The sequence below is a fragment of the Solanum pennellii genome, chromosome 12 (assembly GCF_001406875.1).
Source record: "Solanum pennellii chromosome 12, SPENNV200".
Taxonomy (NCBI): Eukaryota; Viridiplantae; Streptophyta; class Magnoliopsida; order Solanales; family Solanaceae; genus Solanum; species Solanum pennellii.
The window spans coordinates 38,239,141-38,256,567 of NC_028648.1; the positions used below are offsets into that span (position 1 = coordinate 38,239,141).

The window sequence follows — 17,427 nt, forward strand, 5'->3', positions numbered from 1 at the left end:
TATCCTTCCTAATTCAAATCACAACACTGAATTCATAATTCAAATTCAAGGTAGAGTTAAGAGTCAAGTCTTGAGGGTTCTTCGAGTCATTTTAAGAAGTCTTTTATAAATCCTTTAAACCTTTTTCAAGACCTAAGCATTGAGATTGAGAAAGAGTAGAGTCGGGTCGAGTTCATTACCTTTAAAATTTTATATGGGGGCTATGTATTCCCAAAAATTAAATGTTATCACATTTAAGATAAGAGGAAACACGGATTTCCAAACGATTTTTCATGAGTAGTTTTGAGTTCAATCTCTTTCAAAAGATAATTTTTAAGTAATAACCTCAAACCACAGAGAAAGAGTCATGTTTTTAAGCATATGAGCTGAGTATATTTTGATAGTAGTATTGAGCACCGATATGGGGACGAGTTCATAATAACTCAAGTCTCCATAAACCATTTAGCCATCGTGAGTAGAAAGGGTGATATTTTTTAGATGATTTGTTAATGCTTTTAAACATAGACTAGTGGATCCACTTAGCTGAAGCTTTCTATATTCCTGCATGTTATAGGACAGTTCTGGCAGTGTATTTTGGCATTGAGTTGAGTATCCTTGAGTTGAGTAAAGTTGAGGTAAGTGTTTCTTTCCGAATTCAATTCAAGCTTATGTCATGTTTAGTTTTCCACTTCCATGCTCATACATTCAATGTATTGATGTCATTTGACCTGCATCGGTGTATGATGCATATACATGTAACCATGATCAGCATCCAGCGATTCATTGATCCAGTTGAGTATTCAGAGTCAATTGGTGAGCCTCCATGCTTTCTAGAGGATCCCCTTTTTTCTTTGTTTTAGTATTTTAGTCATTAGGATGATCGGGGGTCTTGTCCCGACATCCCTCATAGTCTTAGAGGCTTCATAGACGGATAATTATAGTTCTTTTGTCTTTACATTTCAGTTGTTTTGTTATAAGACTTGGTTTGCCACTTTGGTTAGTTGAGTGCTTAATCTTAAAATATTCTAAGTTATTTTGAGACAAATGATTTAAGTGCATTTGATTTCTTTTATTAATGCTTAAAATATTCTGTTAAGAGTCTAGTTAGGCCAAGGGTTCGCTTGGGGCCAACAATGGTTCTCGAGTGTCAGTGTCGCCTAGGGTGTAGGCTCGGGACATGATAAAAATAAACATATTTTTTTTCGTAATTCTTCATAATTGAATGACCTTTTAAAATATTTACTTATTCTATGGGTTGAAAAAATAATTATTCAACGGAAGTATAATTGATGGACCACATTAAAATGTGAATCAAATGAGATTAGTTTAAAAATATGAAGTGAAACTACTTACCCTAAATGAAAACAGAAAAAGGGAAAAGTAGTGGAAACAAAAATATGGAGGAAAAAGTACAAGGGAGTGGGAAGGAAAAGAAGGAATATGTTACAAACATATTTGTACTATAGTATGTATATGAAAAGTCAGGAATTTCAATTAGGGATTAAGTCAGTTTTCTCCTTATAAATAAATATAAACTTCGCAATGTAAAAAGTCCTTCAAGGATAATAACAAGTCATCTCTCTACTTTCTTCTTATTATTATATTTCAAAAAGAATCCACGGGAAAGGGAGTTGGGGAATGAAGAAGAGAAAATGGGGGAAGGGAGAAAAAAATCAGGACATGGGGATTTTTGTTGTCTTGAAAAATAAACATAATTTCTACTATCCTATCCCATTTTTCTAATTACTTATAATTTTGTAAAATAAAAATTTTAATAATCAGAAATGTTCATGGTTAAATTTTGAAAACCGACACTATTTGGTTTGGTTTCGATTGTACAAAAAAACTGCAATAATGACCAAACTGAACCGTGAAATTATTTATATAAATTTTATACAATTTTATGTTATTCATAAATATAATACAATTTTTTAAAAATTAATTTAAGTATTTGACTTTACGATTTTCTCAAGTCCAACACTTAGATCTTGGCCCAACTATTACAACACTAAGTCAATTCCATCAAAATTCATTGTTTGTACCTACCTTACATCACATAATATAATCACAATTTCTCTTAACTGAATCACTTTGTTTGTGTAATATAACTCTAGTATTGCTTTATTGTTTGATTGAAACGACATAGTTTTCTTGTGATTATTCATGTACTGGGTGTTTGCGTCAATTGAAGACATATGTCCTAAAAAAGGTATTACTTTCGAACAATAAAAATAACCGAACCAACTATAATGGCTATTTTTTCGTTTGATTTTATTTAGAAATTTAATAACAGGGTCAATTGATTTACTTTTAATTTCAACCAATAACTTGTTCAAACTGAACCATGAACTCCACGTATAACTCATGCTTAAAGTTTATCACATCACATAAGTTTGACCAAGGTCAAAAAAACATTTCAAACAGTCTCTCAAGTAAATGGTGCAAGAATGTGAAATAAGCTTCTGTTTGTTTGGTTAAAAAGATAAAGTACTAAAAAGGAAGCAAAAACTATGTTATGTTTACCGAATAGCTTTAGTTAAAGTCAATTTATGCTTACTTTTTTAAAAAGATAAAGTACTAAAAAGGAAGCAAAAACTATGTTATGCTTACCAAATAGCTTTAGTTAAAGTCAATTTATGCTTACTTTTAGTTGATTTTTGTTTATAAAACCCAGAAGGAAAAATGACAATATAGGAATAGGGGGTATCTGGTATCATGTGTAGTTGTAACTTCAGCTAGATTGGAGATATCTAACCGGAACATGTTCATCAAACGGCAATTTTGTCAAGAATGGCCCAGCTAGCAGAAAAATTGTTTTCATACATTTGATGTTTGGTAACAGTTATCACTTCTTACCACCTAAACACATACATACAGCAAAATAGAAATCAGTTGTCCTAGACTCAGCCTTCCATCATTTCTGTTTCCTCGGCCATAATGATCTCCACATCTCGAATATCTCTCTTCAATACATTACCAAGCCTAGCAATAGCCTCGGTTTGCTGTTGCAAAACCTACCCAAATGGAACATTTACGTTAGTCAACACAACCATATGTAAGTAATCAGACATGCTCAAAACATCATAAGTTTCAAACATCTTGTTCTATTATTATAATCCTCTTCATGACTTTTTTTTTACTAATAACCAATAATTAGCTAATCATTTGAACCAAAACTGCTCAAAAATATATTTAAGGGGCCCTATTGAACGTATCCTCGAACACAGGGAATATTTTTTTTATTTTCTCACATTTTCGGTAGAATTGCAACAAAATTTTAGCAAAAATTACTTTGGAGAAAGACGAGGCAAAGTAAAATAGCGTAACAAGAAAAAATTGTGACTTTCCAATGATGAACACAATGAAATTTACTCGGAGTTCGACAAGTATCATGGCAGGAAAGTTTTGAGATCGGTTTCTTCCTCCGTCTCAATCCAGCCAGCACATCAAGCTCTGATCTTCTTCATTACTGGCAAGGACCAGAGGTGCAAGCAAAGGAAACCCTAAACTCGAAACCAAAACGACTCGAACTCATGAGTTTTTGGGAAGGCCCCTATGGTCGGCGACCACCATTGAAGCTTCAAACTGCTCCCTTGTCTTCTCCAGTCCACCCATCAAGACGTGCTCTATTGCCTTTCAAGACTAAAAATCAAGAAGGAATTGAATTCCATTCATATCGTAAACATGGATTCCCTGTGCTCCTTTCCAAGTAGGTGAGCCCATCGTCTTACATTGTTTTTAGTGGGTGTATCATTTTCACCAAAGATTTTCTCCACCAGACATCAGCCAAAAGATATCTTCAAGTTGGACTCGAGCTTTCAACATATCAGCATCCTCAGATTCTACATCAATCTTTATTTTTGCTTTTGTCAGAGCCCATTTGTTTTCTTGCAAGGAATCCCGATAACTCATTTTCCCCTTGTTAGCAGTTATGTTTGCCTCAGTGAATTTAATGACTTCTGTAGGTTTTGTACCCCCATAAATGAAGGAATGTGTTCTTTGCTAACTTCTCTTGGCCCTCATTGAATGCATTTTTTGGAATAATAATAATTGTTTTGTTACTACCTTCCCTGAAATTAAAGATATGTATCTCCCATATTGATTAAATTTCAGAGACGGAAATTTGTAGAGAAATCCCTGCACAACCATGATTTGGAGACTTTCACTATGATCCCCAATGCTTTTACTAGAATCTTGCATGTCCAGCCACGGGTAAGAACCATTATCTCATATGGTACCTAGCACTCTCAACCCAATTATACCAAATTTCAACTTTTGATCTTGACTCTATTATGTCGTAAGATATTCCCCCCGATCTGAAATATACACTATTGTCCATCGAGATGGACAGTCCAAAGAAGATACGAAGAAAATAAAAGAAGAAGAAGAAGAGGAAGAAGAGAAGAAAAGAATGGTATTCTGATGAAAGAAGTCCACTGGAAGAATGAGATTTAAAATCCAAAAGGGACTTCAGAAAGGTGTCTCAAAACTAATTCATGGGAGCATGTCTCTCCAAAAAACTTCTCTTCACTGCTTACAATTATTGCTTGAAAAGCCCACATATTTGCACATCTTTCACTTTGGAAACTTAGGATCTTTACCTTCCTCTATATGGTTATACAAAGTGCTACTAGACAACCACAATTTACGGAAAGCAACCAGGGACATCACTTAATTATTGTAGCAGATGAATATTTTGCTCACACCTATTGCATGTCCGCATGTAGAGGGCAAAGAGCAAATATCACAATTTGGATAAGTTGAAGCACATGTTACACTTTGGTTGGGATTAATAGAAGTCTAAAATGGAGTAGTTCCAACCTAAAATCATTAACTGCATATGTATTCATTAAGATCTAAGCATTTGATTGATATTAATACATCTTAATCCTCAAAATCTTTAACGAAGTCTTAATATCATTAAGAGATTTTTGTATGGATAATTTACACCAGTCACCACCACTAATCACCTTTGCCATCACCACCATTACCATCGCCAATCATTAACCACCTATGTCATCACAACCACCACTGTCAACCACCACCGATGCCAACCACTACTGTCAATAGCTACCGCACATACCATCATTATCACTACCGCCTCCACCACCACAACCACTATCAGCCACTGCCACCACTATGACCAATCCCTACTACCAAGGACCTCCACCATCACAACTAGAACTACCACCAACTAGGCAACTACCACCAACACATCCTCAACCACCACATATTCTTCAGCCACCAGCACCACAACTGTAACCGCCACTATTAACCACTACCCACTTCTAACGGCCAATCCCTACTATCAACCACCTCTACCATCACAACTAGCATTGCTCTGAACTACCACCACAAATTCCTCCATCACCCCCATTAACACTGCTAATACTAGATCAACCAACTTCACCACCACTAGTAATCACCATCATCATGACCAGTCACTACAACACCAAATATCTCCACTATCACCATCACCATTACTAGCCCCTAACACCAACCTTTGCCGCCAAGACCACCACCACTACAAAGAATCTCCACCATCACTAACAAACATAGATGTTCCATTTTTTATTAAACATATATATTTTTCTAATGTCTAATTACTATTTTATTTGAATATTATATTTCTTATGTATACAAATATATAAACTATGCATATTCGAATGTTGAAAAAGACACGTCTTAATCATTCGGTTTTCAAATCTAGAGGCTATCTTAATCATTCAAATTCAGACGTCTTAATCGTAGGTCCTATTTGGACATGATTTGAAGTTGAAGTTCTGTTTAGATTTTAGGCATGCAATTTAAATTTCTTAAGTTGCTTTTTTCCTCATACACGTGAAAACCCCATAAGTTGTGAAAATTATCAAAATTTCTTCAATTCTTATACAATCTTAGCAAAACAACAAACTATAGTTCATAAACAAAATATCAGAATATCTTAAGGTGCAGCATTGATAAATCAATATCTTCATCTTCCTTTTATAAATAAATATTTGATATTACATACTTCCAAATATACACAATTTTATAAAGAATTTATTCGTCCACAATTGTAGCAACTAGCTTTTCATTAATATAATCTTTTCACATGGTACGGACAATATCTTCAAGACGAGCATGAGTATTTTTTGCAAATTTTAAAATGGTGGATCATTTTTTTACAAAATTTAAACTTATGGGGGTCAAGTTTTACATTATAAAAAACATGGAACATCAAATCCTGCTCTTTGAAGAATTTGGAATTTGAAATCATCATTCCAAATTGCATGTCCAAACATCTAGTTAATGAAAACAAATGAGGTCTTAGACAACCACAACTTACAGAAAGCCATAACGAACTTCATTTAATTATTGTTGTGAAGAGAATGTAATGCTCATACCTCCTGCATGTCAGCAAGACTCTGCTCATGGATCTTAGTTGAGCCAGGGAGATAAACAGAACCACTTCCAAGGCCATTTTGAACACGACATATGGTGAGCAGATTCTGAACCCTCCTAGAAAGTTCTGCTCCAGAACCTTTTAACTGTAAGTTGTGACTATTTGTCAGGAAGTCTAGACCACCATAAAGCACATAATAAGTTAACAGACTAGGCTACTAACCTGTCTCGTGATGGCTGCCAACTTCTCTGCCAATTCAGCTTCTCCTTTCATCAAAGGCAATCGACAACCTTTACCTTCAAGTGCCTCTAGTATTCTCATCACCTGTAGTGCAGGCGAGAAAGAACTACAGTCGAATGAGCATAACTGTTGAACCTAATAGTGCAATATAACTGAAAGCGAACACCAGGATGGCAGTGATCCACGAAGACCAATGAAAGGACACATCTCATTAAATAGGTGCTAAGCCAATTTGGTTCAAGCAAATGACAATTAATAATTACACTGAAGGAGCAGGTTTGCAAGTTTTACTAATAGAAAATTAAGATTATAAGGAAGGCCAAATAAAAGTCGCACCCTCAAAAGGCGTCTTTGAAGACCTTGCTCTTTGTGTCTCATTCTTTCAATCCAAGGAAGGGTATCAGCTTGAAAATGCCTTTGCAACTGCATTTATTGAAGGTCAAGCCAATAAGAACAGTATTAATGCAGACACTAAAAGACACATTTGTGACAATATTTAGGCACACAATGAGAGAGGAGAAAGGAGACTAACCATTTTCACATTGTTCTGCGTCATTTGCAGCCTCTCAGCATCTGAAACTATGACTTCATCTTGAAGCTACACAAATTCAATTGGGAAATATCAATTATCAGAAACCACGCATCCTACCCTAGGGGGCCAAAATTTAAGAGCAAAATAGAAACAAATGAAAGGTCATGGTTAAAATGAGAAATTGTGAAGCAAAGGCAACTCGGATGATTGAAATGTCTTCTCACATATGCGCTTAGCCATGAAAAGCTGAGAACTAGGAAATCCAAATATTAACCGCACTGAAAATTTAAGTAATCTAACTAGTTATCTATATAACAAATAGAATGTTATATTATGTGGAGAAATGAACAAAATTGATTGAATATTACTTTTGAATAGCTCAGACACTTAATTGAGGAAGGAACTTTTACAGTATTCCAAGTACTCATTATGAAGCATTAGAAGAGCTATAAGCTTCTAGGAACAGGATTTGAAGTCACACCCTCAGTCATACTATCAATTCATTTACTTCTCGAGGTATAACACTGGGGACTGAGTGCACTGCTTTTTAAGCTGCAACATAAAGATACACATCAAGACATACTGGTCAAGTTCAGAGTGTACCGATGCTACAATGGCTGTAAGTGGTAAGGCAGAGAACTCAGGATTTAGCAAAGCCGAATTGGAGAATTCTAGAAGGATACTTGGCATGCAGAAGGAAATATGGAGACTCTTTTACCTGACATCCACAATTTAGTTCTTCAACAACAAAGTACTATAGCTGACTTATGGACTCCTCAAGGGTGGAAATTTGTATTCTGAAGGCACCTCAATGACTGGGAAATTCCAAGACTAACAGAATTTTTAGGAGCATTGATCAGCTTAGTGGTCTGAAAACAGGGTGGGACAGATTGCAATGGTTGGGAAGTAAAGGGATTTTTAAAGTAGGTGGAGCATACAAGAAGTTGAACCACCGAAATCTGCAGTTACTCAAGTGGAATGGAAAGCCAAGATCCCTACAGGGTGTCTAGCTTTGTGTGGTTACTGGCTAAAGAAGCAGTATTGACACAAGAGAATTTAATGAAGAGGGGAATTACACTTTGCTCTAGATGTTTTTTCTGCGGGGAAACTGCAGAACAAGTCGATCATTTGTTCATCTAATGCGAAGTCACTGGCTAGCTGTGGAATTTGTTCCTGAGTCTCAAAAACATCTCCTGGTCCATGCCTAAGAGAATTTCAGAAGCTCAATATAGCTGGGAAGAAGCAGGGACACAAGCAAAAAATAGAAGTAACCACAGAATTGTCCTGTCACTATTTGGTGGACAACATGGAAAGAGAGGAACCTTAAGAGTTTTTTGAGAGTAGGGAAAATAGTATGCAACAAGTAAAACTAAATTGCCTTTTGACTTTGTGATTTTGGTGTAACCAAGTTTACTCTAATGATATTATCTCTATCATCAATGTCTTAGGCTCATTATAGGGGATAGGTTGGTATTACTAGAGTTCCTTATGTAAATATGGTTTTCAGTACAACTATTGTACTGTTCTGCAGATACAGAAACAATTACAATTTTCAAAGAAAAAAATTATAGCTTTATCTATAACAATAACACAACAACAGGAAAAGTGGAGCCCATATTGATTCTTAAATCAATTTAAGAAAAGGAAATTCTCAGTAGCAAGTCCTTGGGAACCACACTACAAGCCATAGAGCAGCTTGGTATCCTACAAGCATTTAGGGGAAGAGACTTATGAACCATCTGATGGATGCTTCCTACCGGCGATAAACAAGAAGAGAACAGTTGGGCCAGCCCCCCAAATCACATGCTATGAGTTGTAGAGAAGCAAGATGAGGATACTATTAAACAGGAAGGTCATTCAAAATAGGATTTCTCCCTGAGGTTATGATACAAGCTTTGAACAAATTGCAACACTAATTCTTGGCCTTGGAAAACTGGTATAAAAAAGCACTTTTGAAGGTATCTTGCTTCTCTCGGTTGGTGGCTAAGGAAGCATATCTCACTCAATCTAATAATCAGAAAAAAAGAATGCCACTTTGTGGCAGATGTCTCCTATGTGAAAGAACCCTGAAGGGGCATGTCAATTATTTTTATTTATTAATACTTGTTAGAAAGGCATGTCAACTTTTTCCCACTGCAGTTCACAAACCAGATTTGGCACATGTTCATTGCAATTTTTGACATGAAATAGACAATGCCCACTCTGTCTTAGAATTTTTGCACAGTTGGGAAAGAGTCGAGCTAGACGAGAAGGCATACAAGATTTGGGACACCACAACTTTGGTCATTTGATGGACAATTTGGCATACTTTTTTAATGCAAAAGGAGGAATATAGTAGCCTTAAACTCAGATGTATTTTCCGTTAGCTTTTTGGTGCCACTTAATTTATGTAAAAGATGTAGATACCAAGTAAGATATGAACCAGGAGTTGCAGATTATGTCATTTAGACACACAATCTTAGGCCATCCATTCCATTTGTAGTTTACCTATACCAAAAACAGAAGAAGGAAAAAAAAAGGTAGAGAAGGGGAAAGATTACCTCACACTTGCAGAAGGATGCTTAATTGATAATCCTGGAACTTCCTTACCAACGTCGAATCGCAGATCCATTCGGTAACTAACAAACTTTGCCTCACAGATCAGTTCCTTACCTTACAAACTTTGCCTCACAACAGAGTTCCATATTTACTATGAAATATTTCAAGCCAATAAGAAATTTGGTTACTATGGCTTGTTTGTTTTGAAAATTGAGCACATTTTCAGATTTCTTTCTGCTTCCAGAAATCAGTGCAACCAGCCAAAAGATGTTTTCTCCAGAGAAGTTCTTGTGAACTCTCAGAGAGTGTATGTTTGTCCCTCCCTCTAAACAAATATGGTTTGTTCTTTAATTTTGTCCATTTGACAACTTGTAAATACATTTTTGCTAGAAAATAAACATCTTCAGTCAGATTTAATCTATAAATTTTCACTCATGTGAAAGCATTTAAAATTGCCTTAGGTAAGCTATATCTTCCTACACATGACTGCTTTCACAATCAATTCTATAAGTATGTTCTTTTCCAGAAATCAATGCCAAAACAAAACCAGTTGTTTAACAATCCAAACATATGCTGGCAAAGATGGGTTGTTCCAAGTGGTATTAAGAGATCCATTCAATAATAGGAAAAGCTAATGGAATAACTATAAACCTAGAGAAGATTCAAGCAATGGCAGATCATCCTCTACCTAGGATGCATTTGGTGTCCGGGAAAGTGTTTCTGTAATTTCCAGTTAGTTAGCGTATAAAAGTATGTGAAAATGGTAATTGCAAAAGCTGTAAGATACAAATACAACAAAACAAATCCAGTGAAATCCCAATATTTGCTGATGAATGTAGAACTAAACAAATAAGGATATCCTATACACGAATGCTTATTGAGTTGGATGTCACCAAGCCAATCCCTATAGAGATTACGGTCATGTATGCACATGGTTAATCATTCCAACAAGTGATTGTGTTTGACTAGAAGCCTGAGTATTGTGAAAGGTTGTATGATGGTGGGATATAACTGTCACAAGGATAACCCCAAGCAAGTTGGCCAACCAAGGCCACAACAAACTCATCCACCAGCCAAACAGAAACAACCAAAACTGATTCCTACTTGGCTACCCAGAGAAACAAATGTTCAGAACCATCCGAGGCTACAAGAAAGTCCAACAACCTCATTGCAGCAAGGTGACGGGCATACCAAATCCAAAGAGGCAATACAGGAGAATGAGGTGTTTACACCAGTGATTGATAGAAGGAAGCAGGCAGGCAAGGTCAATACTTTGCCTGATAGTAGTGGTCCAAAGAGCTATATTCCAGCTATATCACCACCCACAAAGAATGGTCTTCAACCCTTGCAACCTATCGCAAATGTGATGGAAAACCCTCCACCTCCAGTATAGGAGGTGGCACATCCATGAATATTTACATGTCTTGGCTAGTGTGGAATGTAAGGGGTACTAATAAAAGGTATAAGCAAAAGGAATTGAGTAGGTATGTAAAGGACAATCATATAAAGCTAGTAGGCTCTATAGAAACTAGAGTTGAGATTATTACGCAGCGTCTATAGTTCAAAGAACAACTCCTGTCTGGAACATGATACACAATTATAACAATGCTATGAATGGGACAATCTGGATAGTATGGGATGAGAATGTTTATCAAGTTGAAGATCTTACACAAGGTGCCCAATATCTTCATTATGCAGTGCTTAGTAGAGACAAGAAGATTGACTGTTGTATGATTGTGGTGCATGGCTTTAACACTATAGAACAGAGGAGAACTTTATGGAGTGAACTAAGGAATCTGGCAACTCAATGCAATAAAACTTGTCTTGTATGGGGAGACTTCAGCACTCTTCTACAAAGTCAAAATAGATTGTATGGTGCCCCAGTAACAATGGCTGAAACCAGAGACTTTGCTGAATGTGTTCAAGATCTACTATTAAATGAGGTGATGTGGAAAGGAGAATTTCATTCATGGTCAAACAGAATTTGGATAAGCCAAAATATTTAGTACACTGGACAGGGGAATGGTGAATGATGAATGGATACTACAGTATGGCCAACTTGTGCTGGACTACAGATTGCGACAAATTTCAGATCACACACCTATCGTCCTGGAGATGAAAATGACTACACTCAACAATAAAGTTCCATTTAGCCGGTTCTTTAAAGTGTGGACACAACATGAGACATTTCTTCCAATCGTGCAAAGAAGCTGGAGTGGTAGGTTTGGCAAAAGTTGAAGGAGTTGAAACCTCATACTAACCAGTTGAAGAATACAAATTACAAAGGAGTAAACAGAGAAGATCCATCACCTCAAGAATACATGACAATTCGGACAGCTGAAACTCTCTTGGTTATAGCACTGGAAGAAAGGATCTTTTGATCCAACTAGAAAAATGGAGCAATATAGAGGAGAGCATCAAACAAAAAAAATCACGAGCTATGTGGATTAAATTGGGAGACTCATGAAAGAAAGAAGACACAAGAAATAGATTTTCAGGTTTACTTCAACAAATGGAGAAAAAATTGTGGATCCGGATGCAATTTAACATTTACAAGTCTTTAATGGGAACTGCTCTATTAAGCACAACTGCAGTCAGTAAGAGTATTATGAAGCAAGGGCAACACTGAATCACTCTCAAGTCTCAACAAATGGCCTCGTGTCTAGAGATTACTAAGATGAAAGTTAACGATGTACTATGTTCTACTGGTAATGATAAGGCTCCAGAAGTCGATGCCCTGGCCAGTGATCAAACAGGATGTTTATGCAGCAGTTAAAGAGGCCTTTCTTACTGGAAAGTTACACAAAGAAGTGAATTGTACTGTAGTTACACTGTTGCCAAAGTTCCTAATATCTCCAATATAAGGGAGTATAGGCCCATAGCATGTTGTACAGTCCTATACAAACTCATAGCAGAAGTGTTGGCAAATAGAATCCACCAGATGATAGCAACTGTGATCTCAGGAATGCAGGCTGGATTTATACTGGGAGAAAAGTGGCAGATAACATTATTCTTGCACATGATCTAGTCAAGGCCTAAACAGGAAGAATATCTCACCAAGATGTATGATAAAGGTTGATATCCAGATAGCTTATGATACTGTCGATGTAATATATAGAACAAATAATGTCAACATTGGGGTTTCCTCTCAAATTTTAGGTTGGGTGATGCAATGTGTAACTGTTGTCTCGTATTCTTTCTTGAATAGTAGGGAACTAAGAAAACCTTTTGAGGCAGCTCGAGGACTACGGCAAGGGGATCCAATGTCCCCCTTTTTGTTTGCAATGGTCATGGAATATCTTAGTAGGAACCTAAATGACTTATCCAATCAAAAGATATTCAAATACCATCCTATGTGCCATAGGCTCAACATCACACATTTAAGCTTTGCAGATGAACTCTCATATTTGCAAGAGGTGACAAAAAACCAGTTCAACTACTCCACGACAAGTTCACTGTGTTTACAGTAGCTTTCAGTTTGAAAGCTAACTGGTCTAAAAGTGCTATACATTTTGGAGGAGTATCCGGTACTATAATGTCTCAAATCCAACAAACTCTAGAATACAGTCACAGGTTACCTTTTCGATATCTTGGTATACCTTTGCCCACCAAGGAACTCATCTTATCCAGTGGAAGCCATTGATTGATCAAATAGTAGCAAAAATATCTTCCTGGAAAGCTAAAAAAAATATCCTATGCCGACAGAGTCCAGCTTGTTAAGACAGTTATTTTTGGGATTCAAGCATACTGTGCACAACTTTTTGTTATACCAACTAAGGTGATGAAAGCAATCCAAGCCAACTATAGGAGTTTATATGGTCAGGAGTCAACAGCATAACTAACAAGGCCCTAGTCTCTAGGGAGAAGATGTGTCCACCAAAGGTGGCTAGAGGATTAAACATGGTGAACTTAAAGGTATGGAACAAAGCAGCAATTCTAAAGATGTGTTGGGATATAGAGAAGAAGCAGGATAGACTATGGATCAAGTGGATACACAGTTACAACATCAATGGCTAAAATATGGAAGCACTCAGGTTCCTGCTCAAGCTTGTTGGATGGTTAGAAACGTTTTTGGAGCAAAGGATCACCTACATGTACTGTCATGCTATTGATGGCAAGAAAGCAAGTTAAGGAAACCCTATAATCAAATGCTAGGTGATTGTCCAAAGGTTGATTTGGAGAGGTCTCATATGTCGCAACTTAGCAAGACCTAAAGCCCTTTTTATCTTATGGCTGCGAATCCAGAACACTCCTACAACAGATAGGTTGCTGAAATGGAGAATGCAAGTAGATCCTAAATGTGTTCTGTCTAAGCAGGAAGATGAAACAAGAGATCACTTATTTTTTGAGTGTGCATTTGCCAACTCCTAATGGAGGAGAGTACTCCAATGGACAACTATCAGTCAACCTCCAAGCACTACTTGGAATGCCACAGCAGATCATCCAGAAGATCAAAGGGAAAAGCCACCAAGCCCAGCTACTACAACTAGTATAAACAGAATTTATCCATGTCATCTAGAAGGACAGGAACAATAGAGTTTTTTAGAGGACGGAGACTAAAATAGAGGATATTGCTTGAAGAATAGCTTGTGTTTGTTGTGTTAGAGCTACTGTCTGAGACATGCTTTTATTTAATAGATAGATGTAGCTTTTAACTCTCTAAGATTGTAAGCAGACTACAGATATTGAGATAACCAGTTTATAAGTAGGGCTGGTTTAGCTTTGTAATTATCTACTTTGGTGATTAATAAAATTCCAATTACCAAAAAAAAATCCCACTAAGTTGGGTCTAGGAAGGGTAGAGTGTAACAGACCATATCACTCCTCTTCGGGGTAGAGAGGTTGTTTCCAAAAGACGCTCAAGCAAATCATAGCCAAAAAAAAAAAAAGCAAATCAAAGCGCAATAATAATTAAAAGAAAAAACATGATATCAAATAAGAGTTGGGATTTATATAAGAAATCGGCTTCTGTGCATGACAGCGTGAGGGGAGGAAGTTACTTTCCCATTTTGGTGAAAATAATTTTTCTTAAGAAAAACATTTTCCAGATTTTGCAGTTCTAGAATACTGAAAACATTCACCTTAAGGAATACATATCCCTCCAAATCGCTTTCTATCATACCAAAGACATTCCTAAGTGATTAATATCAAGGTACCTTGAGCCGTTGGGAAAGATCCTTGAAGCCGTGTACAAGTTGAGGCCACAGGCGCTCACGGTCAGTACTCTCCATGCCTTCAAGTTTGCCCATCGCCTCTGCCCACATTATCTGGCAATGCAAACTAATTCATTGCATTTACATAACTCTCAGCAAGAAACAAGCAATGAAACCAGAATGCCTACACTGAAATAAAAATTTTAAACATATCAAACTCACATCAGATACCCCTGCAGGTTTCGTCCTATATTGAGGTTCCGTCACACTGGACAAAAGATGCTGCAAAACAACCATAAGTGCAAATAAATGAGAAGGATGTAAGCGCCTCTATACACATCCAAAAGATGGAAACCCTCCAACCATAATCTATTAACAACTGACATATCATAACAAAAACAGAGTTCATAAATATCTTCACAATGCTAGCGAATGACTCGAATAAAATAGATAAGCAATTCAGTGACTGCTTCACAAGTGACAATATACTATTGTTTATCTTAGATTTTTCATTTGATTCACTCACCTCTTCAATATGACCTAGCCTAGTAGGAAAAGAGATCAAACCTTGAAAGCATATTTACGGTTACCAGGCTCCTCCTTGTACGCATCAACAATTGCCTGATACAGATGTGAACAGACAACTATAAGGAAACGAGTTCAAGTTGTAGTAGTCACTCCATAAATAAGGATTGATTGATCACCTGAATAAAATGGTAAGTAACCTGCTATCCAAAGGAAAGCCATTCTAACTAAACGAGCATTTGTTTTAAGAAGACCCGCACTACCAACCCTTGGATAGCCACAGTTAAGGACAGCTCCTTGGTGGTGGCTCCACTATTCTTTCAAAAAAACTACTCCCAGGTCTTCCTTATTATCAAGATTGAAATACTTTTTAAGACGATTTGAAGAAAAGGTCCAGAGTTGCCTATTTTTACGTCTAAAATCAGGAGTTTAAGAGTTCAGATAATATTTTAATTTCTAGTGTCTGGTAGAGATTAGAGAATTTTAATTGTTTCTGCAAACATTTAACGATTCTAGCATCCACCAATTTTTCTCAGTAATGTTATGAATAAGATAGAAAGAGTGTTTCTTGCTTATTTGAAACCATATGAGGCTTTCTTCAATCAGCAGAGGAAGCCTGACGTGACTGGATTAATTACTAAAAGTGCTTTACACTGTTAGCAATTGTCCAATCCAACTAAGCTCCCTTCATCAGATATTTGTGTTATTCATATACGTAAATTAAATTAGTCTATTATCTCCTTTCATATATTTTTTTTCAAATGAAACATCTTCCCAAAGAAAAAGATCCACCCTCACCCAGTCAGGTCCGGTAGCCATGGCTTGATGAAGTTGTTATGCACATAAACAAATATACTTAGAATCGTGATGTGCACAAAGATTTGAGAGTAGAGAAATTACTTGGATATCCCTATCAGCGAGAGAAAAGGGGAGTGGAGCCACGGGAGCCATCTGAGTAGTCAACTGGGCATTTGCAAATGGAAAGGAAGTACCAAATGGACTGGATTGGGCTAGTGTTGCAGTATTCAAGGGTGTGGAAAAGCTGAAAGGGGACGAACTCTGAGGTGTTTGAAATAAGGAAGTTTGTTGCTGTTGATGTGGCTGTGATTGCTGTGAAAATGGTGTTGAAAATAGTGTCGATCCAAAACCAGTGCCAAATGATGAAGTTGACGGCGTGCCGAATGCTGGGGTTGATGAAGGTGTGCCGAATGCTGGGTTTGACGAAGGTGTGCCGAATGCTGGGGTTGACGCAGGTGTGCCGAATGCTGGGGTTGACGAAGGTGTGCCGAATGATGGAGTGCCGAAGGCGGAGGAGGGCTGAGCTCCGAACATTGTTGCAGTGGTGGAGATGGTGAGAAAGGACAAACCCTAGGTTAGCTTAGGAAGTAACTATGAATTTCAACGCATTTGCCGCCATTTTCTTTTGGAATCGGGATTCTTTGTTAGTCCTCAATAATTAATTAAGATTTAGGACTCATTTGGCGTGGGAATAAGTACAAATAGTTGTGGGATAGAAAAAAGGGAAAATAACTTGTGTGTCTACTTTTTAAAAAATAATTACTATATTTGTCAGTATTATTTTTTTAACCATAAATGTCAATTTAATTGAATATTCAACTTCATATTTTTTCTCTCGCCTCAAAATTTTCCCACGCCCGCAACTGCAATTTTTTCTTCTCTCTCGCGACTGCAATTTTTTCTTCTCTCTCGCGACTGCAATTTTTTCTCTCTCTCGTGATTGCAATTTTTTTCCGGCGACTTCAATTTTCTCTCGCCATTGCAATTTAAAGGTTAGTGTTGAGTAAGATCTGTTAGTTTAGGTTACTTGCACTGCATTCTGCGATTTTTGTTGGTCTCCTTTGCACTTAACTGATCCTTTAATGTGAGCTTGCAATTGTGGTCTTGACAGTGCCCAGATCGTTACGCCTTTCTTCTTTTTGTGTGGATTTATGTTGAGATTTCGTTTGATTTATGTTTACGTTACTTGTGTGCCTTTTTGTTTGATGATTTATGTTGAGATTTTGTTTGATTCAAGTTCCTGTGAGTGTCTGGTATTCAGTTCTCTTCTCTAATAA

At 36.8% G+C, this 17,427-nt stretch overlaps 1 protein-coding gene across 2 annotated transcripts; it reads right to left on the reverse strand.

Annotated features, from left to right (window-relative positions):
* Positions 1–2,697: 2,697 nt before the first annotated feature.
* On the reverse strand, positions 2,698–16,815 carry LOC107007500 (nuclear pore complex protein NUP54). Of its 2 annotated transcripts, none has more exons than XM_015206143.2 (9): positions 16,253–16,813; positions 15,395–15,448; positions 15,050–15,109; positions 14,831–14,941; positions 7,137–7,202; positions 6,941–7,027; positions 6,587–6,688; positions 6,366–6,509; positions 2,698–2,993 (listed from the first exon to the last, which is right to left on the reverse strand). In XM_015206143.2, exons 1-9 carry the CDS (start codon positions 16,682–16,684, stop codon positions 2,883–2,885), a joined length of 1,167 nt encoding a protein of 388 aa, XP_015061629.1. In that variant the 5' UTR covers positions 16,685–16,813; the 3' UTR covers positions 2,698–2,882. The 2 variants fall into 2 exon arrangements, with proteins under 2 accessions (XP_015061629.1, XP_027769461.1); XM_027913660.1 differs by lacking the exon at positions 2,698–2,993 and adding an exon at positions 5,941–6,263 and having other exon boundaries at positions 16,253–16,815.
* Between the last annotated feature and the right edge of the window lie 612 nt (positions 16,816–17,427).